We start from the raw sequence: 15,302 nt of genomic DNA, 5'->3' as shown, positions 1-15,302 counted from the left end.
CAAAGTAAGATCTACAAAAAAAGTTAATATGACCATAATTGTCATGAACCCTTAAGGAGTAATTGCCCTTTAAAGACAATTTTACACAATTTGTTCATCAAGTTTGCTAACATTTAAAAATCTTCTCCTCTGAAATACAGGTGAGCGATTCAGGCTCTTGAGAGCCTCTTGCTTCTAACCCAATCTTAGCTTATTATATTTTGCTCATGAAACCAAAAGTATCGTGAGATATTATTGACTTTGAAAGTCTAATAATTTTCTTTCTTTTTTTCAGTTTTTTTGTTTTTGTTATTAAGTTGTCAGTGTCGTCATCTTCGTACGAAGACATTTGGTTTTCAGACAATAACTTGAATATAAGTGTATGGATCTCAATGAAATTGTACCAGAAGGTTCAATACCACAAAAGGAAGGTTGGGATTGATTTGGGGGTTACTGTCCTAACTGTTTTGGAAAAAGGGGCTAAAAACAAGCATTTTTCTTGTTTCTGGACAATAACTTGTGTATAAGTGTATGGATCTCTATGAAATTGTACCTCAAGGTTCCATTCCTCAACAGGAAAGTTGAGATTGATTTTGGAGGTTATTGCTCAAACTGTTAAGGAATTAGGGGCCAAATAACTAGGATTTCCTAGTTCACGGACAATAACTTGAGTATAAGTCTATGGATCTCTATGAAATTGTACCACAAGGTTCCATACCATTAAAGGAAGGTTGGGATTGATTTGGGGGCTTTATGGCCCTAACTGTTTAGGAAAAGGGGCTAAAAACAAAACTTTTCTAATACTTTGTATAGATTGCTTATTTCTTGACCCAATTTCAAAAGGGTATTATTCAAAGTCTTGAATTCTTGCGGTTCTTTAATATGCTGAATCTAACCATGCATATAGATTTTGGATCCCGTTTTTATATTGGTCCATATTGAGGTCCAAAGGGTCCAAAATTAAACTTTGTTTGATTTCAACAAAAATCGATTTCAAGGGGTCCTTTGATATGCGGAATCTAAACATGTATTTAGGTTTTTGATTTTGGGCCCAGTTTTCAAGTTGGTTCAAATCGGGGTCCAAAATTAAACTTTGTTAGATTAAAAAAAAAAATTGAAAATATGCGGTTCTTTGATATGATGAATCTAACCATGTATTTAGATTTTGCATTTTGGGCCCTGTTATCAAATTGGTCCACATTGAGGTCCAAAGGGTCCAAAATAAAACTTTGTTTGATTTCATCAAAAATTCTTTGGGTTCTTTGTATGCTGAATCTAATCATGTATTTAGATTTTGGATTTGGACCATAATAGATAAATGTCCAATGTCAAATTTTTAAAGGGGCACTAGCTATGAGATTTATAAAAAATCTTAAGTATGATTTTTTTTGTTCAATCATTAATGAAAGTGAAATAATGAAATAATAATTCACTTTTAGCAGCCAGTATGGTTAAATTTTGTGAAATTAAGCTAAGCTTTGAAAAAGCGACCGGATGAACATGCCCTCATGGCACAGCTCTTTTTTGTATAAAGGTCAAGTACACAAATTTCAATTTAGGTGTTAAAACAATTTTAATGAAAAAAAAGGATGTGTCATATTAATTCATCGCACGCAAGACCTGCATGCCCTTGATAACACACAAAGCCAAGGAAAAGCACTTTGATTTGTGTTTTTCATCTTGAAAATTCATTCAAAAAAAGATTATAAATCAGACTTTAAAGGAAGTTAATGTATTATTCAAAATCTTTCAGTTAATATATGATGATATAATGGTCATTTTAAAGCTTAATAAGCTAAAAAACTGGTCTTGTATTTTCAGAAGTGTGATGGACCAATTCCCTATATAACAAATCCTATACTGACGACTGGGTCACAAATACTGAGACAAAGAAACCTCAAACCAAGGAAACAGACTCCTGAAAATCAGGAATAATAAATTCATATACAGCACTGTTAGTTTATTACTCATTTACAATGTCAAGTTGTAGATCTATAAAGCTGTCTGTTTAAAAATGTGTAATCAATAGGGGTGAACACATAGAACCATATACTGTAAATTTAGAAATTATTGCAAGCTTTTTATTAATGCTAATAGTTTGACTACTTGAGCATGACAATAATAAGAATTCTGATATCAAATACAGATATCTGTATGAAGCTTTTCCTAAAATCACGATGATTAAACTAATTTTTGTTCATTCTTCAAAAATCGCAATAATAAATGCACGCAATATTTTTATGCCCCCGACGCAGTGGAGGGGCCATTAAGTGTTACTCTTGTCTGTCTTGTACGTCCCAAAATTAGTTTCAATTCTTTAACTTTAGTTTGCCTCAACCAAATGTTATGAAACTATACACAATGCTTATTACCACAAAACACAGATCAAGTTGAATTTGGGTGGCATCACTTTTACCGTTCTAGTTATTCCCCTTTACAATTGGAAAAATTACTGAATTTTTTATTTCAGTTCTCTAACTTAAGTTTGCCTTAACCAAATGTTATGATAAAATTGAGAATGGAAATGGGGAATATGTCAAAGAGACAACAAACTGACCAAAGAGCAGACAACAGCCTAAGGCCACCAATGGGTCTTCAATGCAGCGAGAAAATCCCACACCCAGAGGTGGTCCTCAGCTGGCCCCTAAATAAAATTGTGTACTAGTTCAGTGAAAATGGATGTCATACTAAACTCCAAAACATATAAATGAACTAAAATTAAAAAACATACAAGACTAACAAAGGCCAGAGGTACCTGACTTGGGACAGGCGCAAAAATGCGGCGGGGTTAAACATGTTTTGTGAGATCTCAACCCTCCCCCTATACCTCTAGCCAATGTAGAATAAAGAAACGCATAGTAAAACGCACAGTAAAACTCAGTTTAAAAGAAGTCTGAGTCCGAGGTCATAATAGGTAACAAAAGAAACCAAGCAAAATGACAATGATACATAAATGAACAAAGGACTACTAGCAGTTACTGACATGCCAGCTCCAGACCTCAATTTAACTGATTGAAAGATTATGTCTTCATTATATGAAAATCAAGTACAATCCCTCCTGTTAGGGGTTTAGTATCATACCATCATAAAATATATGAGAAGGACATAACCCGTAACTATATATAATACACAATGCTTATTACCTCAAAACTCGGATCAAGTTCCAATTTGGGTGGCGTCACTTTTACTGTTCTTGAGTTATGTCGCTTTATGACGTTATATGCAAGCAAGGGCTGCATCATCTGTGTCCCATGGACACATTCACCATTGATTTTGATTTACAGTAATCAGTCTTGCAGTGTTCTCAAAATTTTGTCTTAAAGTATCATATTCAGCAGAATTCTTCAGAAAAAAAATTTCATTCTTTGCAATTGCAACAAATTGGGAAATAAGGTGGACAAGTTGGGATAGAGTTTATCAACCAGATGAAATGCTATTTTTTGCCCTCATATACCATAACACAGATGTGACTGGACTCACTATTGTATATCTGTTTTTTTGTATGCTGTCTGTATGTTCTTTTAGTTTTGATAAATATCTGGTTTAAAATCTTATTTTTAGAAACATTTGCTGGTTTCTCATTAATAATATAGGTGATCTATCAATGTTTTTTACGAGTATATTCTTCTCCATGATACAACACAGTTTAGTAACATTTGGTTTTACATGAAACTATTTTTTATGCTTGAATGAAGAAAATAGTTGTATACATGAATGACTTTTCACTCACTAAATAACAGGTTTACCTTCTTTTTATAGCTAATGTACCCCATGAAAAACTAGTATTTGGATATGTAGAAATTATGAAAATTAAATTGTTAGTGTTATTTGATATGGTTAATCCTTCAGTGTTTTGATTTTTTGATTTTGTGCTTGGTTTTCAAAGTTTGTCCTAATTTGGGTCCAAAATTAAACTTTGTTTGATTTCTTCAAAAGTTAAATCATTGGTGTTCTTTAATGTGTGGAATCTAACAGTGTTTTAAATTTTTGATTTTGGGCCCGTTTTTCAAACTGGACCCATAAAGGTCCAATGTATCCAAAATAAAACTTAGTTTGATTTTAACAAAAAATGAAACGATGTGGTTTTTATACGCCCGTGTACGGGACGTATTATGGTATACCTCTGTCCGTCCGACGTCAACATGTCGAACATTAACTCAAAAACGCTTTAACCAATTTGCATAAAACTTTGGTGAAATGTTTCTATCTATTGACGTGAGCTCCCTTTCGTTTTTTATAAATTTTAGATTTTATGTTTCCGAGTTATGGGGTTTTATTCATTAAAAAAAGGGGGATTTTTCCAGTTTTCAGACAATAACTCAAGAATGCTTTCACCAACTTGCAAGAAATTGTGGTGAATTGTTTATATCTATTGACATGAGCTTCCTTTCGATTTTTATAAATTTTAGATTATATGTTTCCGAGTTACAGGGTTTTATTCATAAAAAAGGGGGATTTTCCAGTTTTTGGACAAAAACTCAAAAATGCTTTCTGTAGTTCTTATGAAACTTTGGTGAATTGTTTATATCTATTGATGTAAGCTCAATTTAGAATTTTATAAACTTTACATTTTACATTTCCGAGTTATGGGGCTTTATTCATTAAAAAAGGGGGGATTTTCCAGTTTTCGGACAATAACTCAAAAATGTTGTCAGCAATTCTCATGAAACTTTGGTGAATTGTTTATATCTATTGATGTAAGCTCCCTTTTGATTTTCATAAATTTCTAATATGACATTGAGAATTAATTGAACTTTATTTGTTTATAGTCTGACAACAGATTTACTAAGTATTGCACAACAGCACAGTGTATTACACAACAGCAAGAAATCTTTAATTGAATATAAATTCAATTCATATAACCAATTTCAAGTTCTTTGACTACATTTATTCAGAAACCTATATGTCGAATATTTAATTACAATCCAAATTCAGACCTGTATCAAGCTTGAATATTGTGTCCATTTTTGCCCCAACTGTTCAGGGTTGGACCTCTGCTGGCTTTTCCAGCTGTGCTCAGCGAAGCAGTTTATTTGATATGCTAAATCCAACCATGTATTTAGAATTTGAATATTGGACCATAATTGGTAAATGTATAATTTTCAAATTATTTAAGAACTTATACCACATTCATTCTGTGTCAGAAAGTATGCTATTATTACATATTTCTTCAGAATCTAAATTCAGTGATGTTATTGGACAATTAACAGAAATTGTAAGTTGGGTCATAGTTGACAAGAGGCTGTCAGAGAGACAGCAAACCGGATTTTCCTGCAGAGGTCTAACCCTGAACAGTTGAGCAAGTATGGACACAACATTTAAAATTAAAACAGCTCTGAATTTGGATTGTGATTGAAAATTTGATACAGCATAGGTTTGTGACACAAAATAAATGTGGTCAAAGAACTAAAAATTTGAAATTGGACATTTACCTATTATGGTCCAAAATCTATGTACATTGCTAGAATCAGCATATCAAGAAATCCAAAGAATTCAATGTTTGATGAAATACTTCTTATATAAACCATTTCTGTTCAAAGGGAAATAACTTTATTACCATGAACCAATAATGTAAATTCTAAAATTAGATATGATTTAACTTTAGTTCTCTAAAATTAGATATGATGATATATTTATTTTCAAATTATAATCTAATATAATTAACAGTTTTCAAATAAATCTGTCACTACAATTATAATTGAGTGATTGACAACTACCAGATGGTGTTTTATCTTGATAAAAGGCAAAAATCATTTAAAAACACTTACTGTAATCAAACTTTATATATATAGTTAATAGTTCCCAATATTTAGGTCTTTCCACTTTTCGGTGGAAAGACCTATTGTATTTGTTCTGATTATTATTATTTTTTTTTTCTTCTTCCGCCACTTTTATTTCTTGCGTATAAATTTTGTTACGCAAGATGTCGCTTAGATGTTTGATACATGATATCGAACAGTTTATGTGCCTTTGAAATTCACCCTGCTTAACAGAAGACTTTTCTTTGTAGGAGTTATCTCCCCGAACACTGTTTTCCTTGTGACTGCATCTCCTCTGTAACCGTAAAAGAAAGCGACAAATTTATTTTATAAAATTGCTTGTTTGTTATTAGTGATATGCATTTCTATCTTGTAAACCATAAGTGATAGAGACCTAGGATCTTTTGATTTGAGGTCATTGGTCCAAAAATAAGAAAATAAGGTCAAGGTCAGAGGTCAAGGTCATACTTTAAATTTTGATTATGGCTTATTTTCACTTCTTTTCAAAAACCGTATAAGATATCAACAAGATATTTTTACTAAATTGTAAGTTGCGACATGTCGTTACACATAAATTTTGGTTGAAATGGTACGCTAACATTAAATTGGAATTTTCTCCCCTCTTATGTTAAAAATTAGGCGTAATGTGATATAACTCATTAACCATATATAATTAAGACCTATGGTCTTTTGATTTGAAGCCCTCGGTTTATGACCTTGAAATTGATTTTGACCTTTGCTTTTACCTCGTATGTATACGTGATAAAGCCATAGGAGTTTTTGCATTACGTTGCAAGCCACTTGACCATGGAAAAGCCAACCGGAAATGACCTTGTGTAAACCGGAATTAGCTATTTTTTGTACTTATTTAATGTAAAAGTATATTAAACCATATATTTTTGGAATCAGTATCAAGTAAGCTATCAAATAAAACCGGAAGTGACATCTTTCAAACCGGAAGTAACAATTTATCTCCCTTATTTTGAAAAAAATGTATAGAAACCATGTATTTTTGGAATCAGTGTACACTAAACTATCATTAGACGCTGAATATGATATTTAAAACCAAATTTTAATAGTTTTATTTCAAAAAAGATCTTTATGAGTGGAAAGACCTTCAATTGTTCTCTGAACAAACTAATAAAGATCTGTAACTTATCTATGAAATTCTACAACTTTATCTACACAATGTAATGTAATGAAATATATCCTTTAATACAAATAGATTATTATCTAATGAATTTACAAATATGGAACAGGATCAAGTAAAAATTAAAATTAACACACGTGAAATGAAATTTATTATTTTTTCCCCCAAAAAATTCTAAAGAACACAAAAATTTTCTGAATTTCCCAAAAATAAAGAAAAAAAGTATATATCTGAATCAGCAAATCTATTTTAAACTATGATTCAATTTAAAATTTCTATAATAAATCTATAAGTGTAGAATTGACAATGCGCAGCAACTTCCACGTTGAAAACATGTTACACTGGAAATTTTTCATTAGCATTTTCAATTTTACATTCCTATCTAAAAATGAGTAAAGGAATTGTTCATAAGAAATAAATTCGTTATCTTGGTGTAATCAGGGGTGTACGGAATTTTACACCGTTGTTGAAAATTCATACACCCATTCGGCTGCGCCTCAGGGTGTATAAATTTTCAAGAACGGTGTAAAATTCTGTACACCCCTGATTACACCAAGATAACTAATAAACCTACCACAAATTTGTTCGAAAAATTTACCAAAGAAAAGAAAAATAGATCCAAAATGTCATTGATCATTAATACAATGTCATTTAAAAATCTTTTTGAAAATAAATTATTTCCCTTCTTGCAGAAATGGATTAATTCCTCAAAAATTGAATTCTTGGAAAAGGGCTATAACTGACTAACGAGAAAAGCTAAAATCATGAAAATTGAACTTGACCTTCATTTAGTCACAGGAAACAACATATCTAAATTTGAAAAAAATTCTTTTAAGCGTTTTCATGTAAATGAACGGACACTGATTGGCAGCCGCCCGCCGTACATCGCCAAATCAATAACCGATTTTTACTTCGAAAATCCGGTTAAGAATTATAGATATAACATCATATCTAGTTTTAGAGAACTATTTTTGTGGTTTACATCACTGGTTCATGGAAAATCAATTGGTTCACAGACAATAACTTTAGTATAAGTGTATGGATATGTAAGAAGTTTTAGCACAATGTTCCATACCACAATAGGAGGGTTGGATATTAAATAGTTAATTAAGCTCTACATTTATAGATTTATTATAGAAATTTTAAATTGAATCATAGTTTAAAATAGATTTGCTGATTCAGATACATTAATTGTGGTGATCATTGTGTATGCATTGCGTTCTATTTAAAGATTGTAAACATGTTTGAATATTTTCTTATCATTGAAAATTCCCTTGGAAATTAAAATAGACCTTTGTCCATCTATTGAAGTGGAAGTGTAGCTGAGTGAAGTTTTTAAATATAATTGTGCCATATATTATGTTATGTAACATCTTAATAAAAAAATTGTTTTTAGATAATAATCTTTTTTTATTAAAGGATATATTTCATTACAATACATTGTGTAGATAAAGTTGTTGACATTGATAGATAAGTTGAAAGAAAAAGTATTGGGAACTATTAATTATATATATAAAGTTTGATTACACTAAGTGTTTTTATACCATCTAAAATTTATTTGCCTTCTTTAATTTTTGTTGTTGCTGGTTTTCTTGTATGATAACTGTAAAATACCGTGCCCAGACTGAAAAGAAAATCTACATTAATGATAAGAAATGATCGTAAAATCAATTACACAATTATAATTGGAGTGACAGATTTTTGTGAAAAATTTGTGTTTCCTAAGTGTTGTTGATGATAAGCTCTGTAGGACAGTATAAATATATTTCGAAATTTACTTTTCGTTATTAGATATTTTGAAGATCATTACAGATAAGTTTTATAGATTTTTTAAAGACATTGTATTAATGATAAATGATATTTTGGAAATTATTTTTTCTTTTCTTTGGTAAATTGTTTCAAGAATTTTGTGGTAGGTTTGTTTGTTCTGTTTAAACTAAGTTTCTGAATGCTATATATATTTTTATGCCCCCGCCGAAGCGGAGGGGGCTTTAAGTTTTACCCTTGTTCGTCTGTACGTCCGTCCGTACGTCCAAAAATTGGTTTCCGTTTTCTAACTTTAGTTTGCCTCAACCAAATACTATGAAACAATTCTGGTTACCACCAAACACAGATCAATATTGAATTTGGGTGGCGTCACTTTTACCGTTCTAGAGTTGAGCCCCTTTACAAATGGAAAAATGCTGAATTTTTCGTTTCCGGTCTCTAACTTAAGTTTGCCTCAACCAAATGTTATGAAAATTTTACACAATGCTTATTACCACAAAACCCAGATCAAGTACAAATTTGGGTAGCGTCACTGTTACAAATTCAAATGTGACGTCACTTTGTGTGTTTTTTTAGAATTTCAAATGTGACGTCACTTTGTGCGTTGAGGCTTTGGCTAACTCGGCTGTGTATATTTATGTGTTGGATTAAGTTGTTTTATGTAATGTATCCGTTTTTATTCTGTTGTTAGTCCCCACTTCCGTTTTATCATGTATATCTATTGTATAGTCATTTTATAAAATTTACTGTTTGCAAAAGTATAAATTATTCTAAATAATAAGGATGTTCTTGTCCCAAGCAGAAAACCCTGGCCGTGTTAGGCGCAACATTTTGGAATTTTTGGTCCTCGGTGCTCTTCAGCTTTGTTCTTGTTTTGGCTTTCAAACTTTTTTCATCTGAGCGTCACTGGTTAGTCTTGTGTGGACGAGATGCACGTCTGGCGTATTAAATTTTAAACCTAGTACCTTTTGTTAGCTATTATTCGTGTGTTTCTTTGTCCTGTATGTTCTCCCATTTATTTGTATTGTAGTCATGTCATGTAATGTTGTCATTTTAATGTTATATTTAACATTGCTATAAAAGCGGGAGGTTTGGCATGCCACAAAACCAGGTTCAACCCACCATTTTTTTCTTAAAATGTCCTGTACCAAGTAAGGGAAATGGCCTTTGTTACATTATAGTTCGTTTCTGTGTGTGTTACATTTTAATGTTGTGTTTTTGTTGTGTCGTTGTTCTCTTATATTTGATGCGTTTCCCTCAGTTTTAGTTTGTAACCCGGATTTGGTTTTATCTCTATCGATGTATGAGTTTCGAACAGCGGTATACTACTGTTGCCTTTATTTACTGTTCTGGAGTTATGTCTGTGTCCCATGGACACATTCCCCATTTATTTATTTTTTGATGAAACACTAGCTTATATTGTCTGTTAATAAACATGTATTTGCATTTTTGATTTTGTGCCCAGTTTTCAAGTTGATCCAAATCTGGGTCCAAAATAAAACTGTGTTTGATTCCAACATGATTAAATATATATGGGTTTTTTGGAAAAACTGAATCTAAACCTGTATTTAAATTTTGGATTTTTGGGCCCAGTTTTCCAGTAGATCCAAATCAGGGTCCAGATTTAAACTTTGTTTGATTTCTACAAAAATTGAATTGATGGGGTTCTTTGAAATGCTGAATCTAACCATGTATTTTGATTATGGGTTTTTGGCTCTGTTATCAAATTGATCCACATTGAGGTCCAAAGGGTCTTAAATAAAACTGTTGTTTGAATTCATTAAAAATTGAATTCTTGGGGTTCTTTGATATGCTGGTTCTAACCATGTACTTTGATTTTGGATATTGGACCATAATAGGTAAATGTCCAATTTCAAATTTTTCAGTTCTTTGACCACATTCATTTTGTGTCAAAAACCCATGCTGTGTCAAATATTCAATCACAATCCAAATTCAGAGCTATTTTAAGCTTAAATGTTGTGTCCTTACTTGCCCAACTGTTCAGGGTTGTACCTCTGCGTTCATATCAAGCAGCATCCAACGGAGCATTTTATTTACACTGAAATTAAAATAATACCAAACATATCTGTAAAATTGAAATAAGATGTATTGTGCTTCAATATGTCAAAGATAATATTTCTGAATTCCCAGTTTATGTTAAGCTTTGCATATATATATATATATATATATATTTAGAAACATTAAAAAAAAAAGGAAGTCGACATTCTTAGATACTCAATTTAACATTGTCTATCTTCTTATATACAAGAGTAATTGTTGATGTCTTATGTGGCTAGATCTATCTCACATAGCGGTATCCCTATGTATGTTGACCATACATCATGCCATTTAAAGTCATCTGGTTTATACAAAGATAAATAATCTGTTCCTGTAGGAGAAGTACTGTCTGGTTGATTGGGGTACCAATTTAAATAATCCATTTGTGTACCATCGTCATATCTCCAGTCTAATGATGAACCATCATTTCTGTTATGGCTGCCTTGAATGAAGACAAAGTCAATGTTGGCAAGGTACTCTCCTTGTGTTTCTGTAATCAGAATAATCCATCTTACTACTATTGTACTGGTTGTGAACAGTAAATTGTTTTGCAACTATACTTCTCCATATATTTTCACTTATCTGGCTTTAAATACAAACTTACTGTAAACAAACTTATTTTTGCAAGCGATTTATTGTTGTGACTTCCTGACTTTTTTTGTTGTGATTTTATTTTTATGACTCTTATTGTTGTGACTTTTATTGTTGTGACTTTCGCAAGTAGACAAATAATGTAAAGTAGACAAGAAAGATCTAAACGCAAACAAAAGTATCCACGAAAATAAGTCTTCCTGAAACTACAAGAGCAAATATTAAGAAACATTGAAGGAATAATGCCAAGGTTACAATGATTCCACTCTAGTAAAGATTTTTATGGCAAAGTAATCAGTTATAATGGTCCTTATGACTTGGTTGAAATATATTTATATCTATTAAAAATTATAATCCAAATAACAAGCAACAAATAATAACTGAACAGAGTGAGAGATTTTGCAGTTATCAGATTGGACATTACTACTGCAGAGTCTTTCTTTCCATCTTGAATACGGAGCAATACAAATCATGTTTTAATGAAAATCTCTGTAAAAATCTTACTAGAAAGACCCATTGTCTTGTGTATTATCATTACATGGATGAATTGAAATTAACCCATTTCTCTGACGTCAGTCTATTGTTCTTACTGTAGATTATTTTTCAAGAATCCACTAACCACAGTATTAACTTAATATAACTTTACACCTTTAACTTACGATCTTGTATCCTCTCAAAAACGAGTGGCATGTGTAGGATTCGAACCCGCGCGTATCGTCACTTGGTATGCCTTGTTCAAAATTGCAAAGTTCTTCGCAAAAAAATGGGCCAGTTGAAACCAGCTTTGTCAAGAATCATCCTTAGGATGTGGCTATTTCAATTAACAAAAAGACTAAACTTTATAAATTGAAAGATATGTTAAGAATGGTAAGCAAAATACTCGTCGAAGATACCAGGCTAATAACTTTGTAAGCCATACGCGCATTTTGTCTACAAAAGACGCATTAGTGATGCTCTGGTGAAAACAGTATAAGGCCAAATAAAGTACGAAGTTGAGTAGCATTGGAGGCCAAAACTTGCCAAACGGTTTTGCCAAATACAGCCAAGGTAATCTATTCCTGGGGTAGAAAATCCTTAGTATTTCAAGCTATTTAAAGTTTTGTAAACAGTTTTAATATGAAAATATCAATGATAATTCATGCCAATAGCATACCAATTATAGGAATTTAAAAAATTAAATTAGAATTTATACATATTTTTTTTAATTCCTGTGGTCTGTACTTTAATCTTTTATTTTCTGTTAGATGTCAGCTTGGTTTAATTAGAGAAATTGGGATAGGAGTTATAGATCATAGATAGGAAACACCATGATCACAGCATGGGTGTAATTAGAGAAGCATCTGTATATAATTTTGATAAGGGGGTCAGTTGTTTGTTGGGCATTGCACTGTAAGCAGTCAATTTTTATTTGTGGAAAATTAATTCAGCCCACCCACCGTCCCCAGCTTCACCTAAAAATTCTTATTATTTCATTTTTATTTTTAAAAGGGGCTACTCATAAAAATATGTTGTTTTTGTTTTGTTTTATGTTTGTATTGCCAACTTAATTTCAGGGAAATTATTTTCCCCCAATTCATTAATATATCTTATAAATAATTAAGGCTTTGTTTAATTTAAGGGTCATAATTAAGTTAGTTATTTGTACCTGCTGGGATCTACTGCAGGAATTCTCATTTGAAACACCTGTATGGGATCTACCACAGGTTCTTTTACATGTATGTTTTTAATGCTCACCTGTCTGGGTTCTACCACAGGTTTCAAGATTTGTTTACCTGTCTGGGTTCTACCACAGGTTTTTTGCATGTTTCACCTGTCTGGGTTCTACCACAGGTTTCAAGAAGTTTTACCTGTTTGGGTTCTACCACAGGTTCTTATAATTTTCACCTGTCCGGCTCTACCACAGGTGCATAAGTTAGGCAATTAATGAGTAGGTAGTGTATTTGAGTTGTGTTATTTTAACTATTTTCATTGTAAGTTTTAATGAGTAGTCCCTAGAAAGCCAAATGATACAATTATTGTTATTTCATGTATTTTAGAATTGTTTGTGAATATGATTTTTGTATAGTGTTTATACAATTGTGTCTTGGTAATAGTATTTTAATAAAACTAGAAATAGTTATGCAATGTTTTGTATATGATATTAAAGTATTGATAATGGCAAGCATACGGGTTCCTCCAAAATAAAACACTTCCATTTCTATTCATAGAATCAATATTAGTTATAGATAAATGTGGTATGGTACATGAGACTGACTATTGTTATTAGGTTAACATCAACTCGCAGAAATATACTTATTAGTAATATGTATTAATCAGTCTTATCATAGATGGTTCTTCTTAAACTGACCTGAAACATGCAAACTATGCAAAAGTATCAAAGTCAATAAATCTTGACTGAGGAGGGGGACAATAATCTCTCCAAGGAAATGAAATATGCCAATGTTAATACAACTGCATACCAAATAAAATTGGTGCAAAATATTTCTTGAATATCATTTGGACGCCGATAAACAATTCAACTAGGTTTCACAACTTTCTGGTTATGACCCTCTGAGCAAAGCAATTCAGGGGAAAGTGGTGATACATAAACAATCAATCAATAATCCTGCATCTTTGCATTGATGGATATCAAGAACCAAAATGAAATAATCCGAATCTTAAGACAATTTTATATCGTTGAATAGTTATAACTTTGAATGTTCTATGCAATCATGATGAAAAGAAAGCTGACATCTATATATATTTATGATTTCGGATAAATGATCAGAAAAACAAAGTGTTGAAATACATATAACTTACTCAAATATTGGGCAATATGGTCCTGCTTTGCCTCCATATCAATTCTCATCAAAGAACCATTTTCCTGTTTACATTTTTCTTTAGCTATCGTGTACTGAGATTCAACACGGTGTAGCTTGTAGCAGATCTGTAAATCCTGGTTGTACAAATATCCATTGTCATGTGGGCAGTTTCCTTTAACAAAATATTATTTATCTGTATTAACGATTTACATGTACCCGTGTTTGGTATCTGGCAATCCTCTCATTAATCCCATATTTCCTCTTATTTAAGGAATCCAATAAGCACGATTGAGCAAATTTTGTGAGAACAGTTCACATTGTAATTCTAAGATAGACTTCAGAAACTAGGATGAAGCCGTGTTCGCCACTAAATCTACACACACTTGTTTTCGGACGGTGATGTTCCTTTGGCTATGGTGTTAATATTATAACATATATGGTTCGCTACTGACCCCCTACGGATCCATAGAGGGTGAGTAAAATCCATAGGGGGTGAGGCCGAAGGCCGAATCTATGGATTTTTAAGAACGGTTTACACCCATTGTATGTGCTCTCTACACACATGTAGAATTCATGCAGTAATATTTAAGAAAATGAGATAACTTTATTATTTTTTTTCGATTTTTAGCTCAAGTACTAGTATATCTTACCGCAGTTGTTTGCAAAATCTTATAAAAAATTCTTTGACATACCCAATTTCTGTAACATGGCCATACATTTAAATTATGTACTTGTAGAAGAATTAACGAGTCAATATTTCTTATATTGTCTTAAACAAAGGGAATGTGAACCGAGTGATGCATGCAATGAATTTATTTATTTATTAGATTATCCATTAAATCCTTCCCCTCACTCATTTAAACTTCCTTTCTACGTGTTTCTGCTCAATACTGTTTTATTTCCCAGACATGTCAGAGATGTAAACTGAACTAAGAAATAAGTGGTGAAAAAGTTTAATATTATTGTAAAAGTAAGAACATGTACCTGGATAGCAGGAAAATAAAATGTCCCATTCAGCATGACCATCACCTCTGTCGCTGCATGCAACATATGGTTTCCCTACAAGCCGGAAATTGTGTACGCATTTGTATTTCACTCCATGTCGAACATCTCTGCTGGGTCCAAAATATTCATCTGGTGACCCATTTAAAACGTGAGGTTCATCAAAACAATCTGAAATATTGCAGTAAATATCAT

The 15,302-nt window shown here is 31.9% G+C and overlaps 1 protein-coding gene and 1 long non-coding RNA gene across 2 annotated transcripts in view; one reads left to right on the top strand and one right to left on the bottom strand.

Moving 5' to 3' along the window:
- Positions 1 to 1,931, top strand: part of LOC127706749 (polynucleotide 5'-hydroxyl-kinase NOL9-like) — a 45,677-nt gene extending 43,746 nt beyond the window's left edge. The window contains exon 13 of the mRNA XM_052211408.1: positions 1,801 to 1,931. Within this exon, the coding sequence (XP_052067368.1) occupies positions 1,801 to 1,914 (114 nt within the window). The 3' untranslated portion in view covers positions 1,915 to 1,931. The remainder of the gene's footprint in view (positions 1 to 1,800) is intronic.
- Positions 1,932 to 1,987: 56 nt separating this feature from the next.
- LOC127707334 (uncharacterized) lies at positions 1,988 to 15,272 on the bottom strand. Its single transcript, XR_007984787.1, has 3 exons — positions 15,090 to 15,272; positions 14,104 to 14,277; positions 1,988 to 11,203 (listed from the first exon to the last, which is right to left on the bottom strand). It is a non-coding gene; the product is annotated as an uncharacterized LOC127707334 (long non-coding RNA).
- Positions 15,273 to 15,302: the final 30 nt, after the last annotated feature.

This window comes from Mytilus californianus, unplaced genomic scaffold (assembly GCF_021869535.1).
Source record: "Mytilus californianus isolate M0D057914Y unplaced genomic scaffold, xbMytCali1.0.p SCAF_1, whole genome shotgun sequence".
NCBI lineage: Eukaryota > Metazoa > Mollusca > Bivalvia > Mytilida > Mytilidae > Mytilus > Mytilus californianus.
This window is presented reverse-complemented; position numbering and strand designations above follow the sequence as displayed.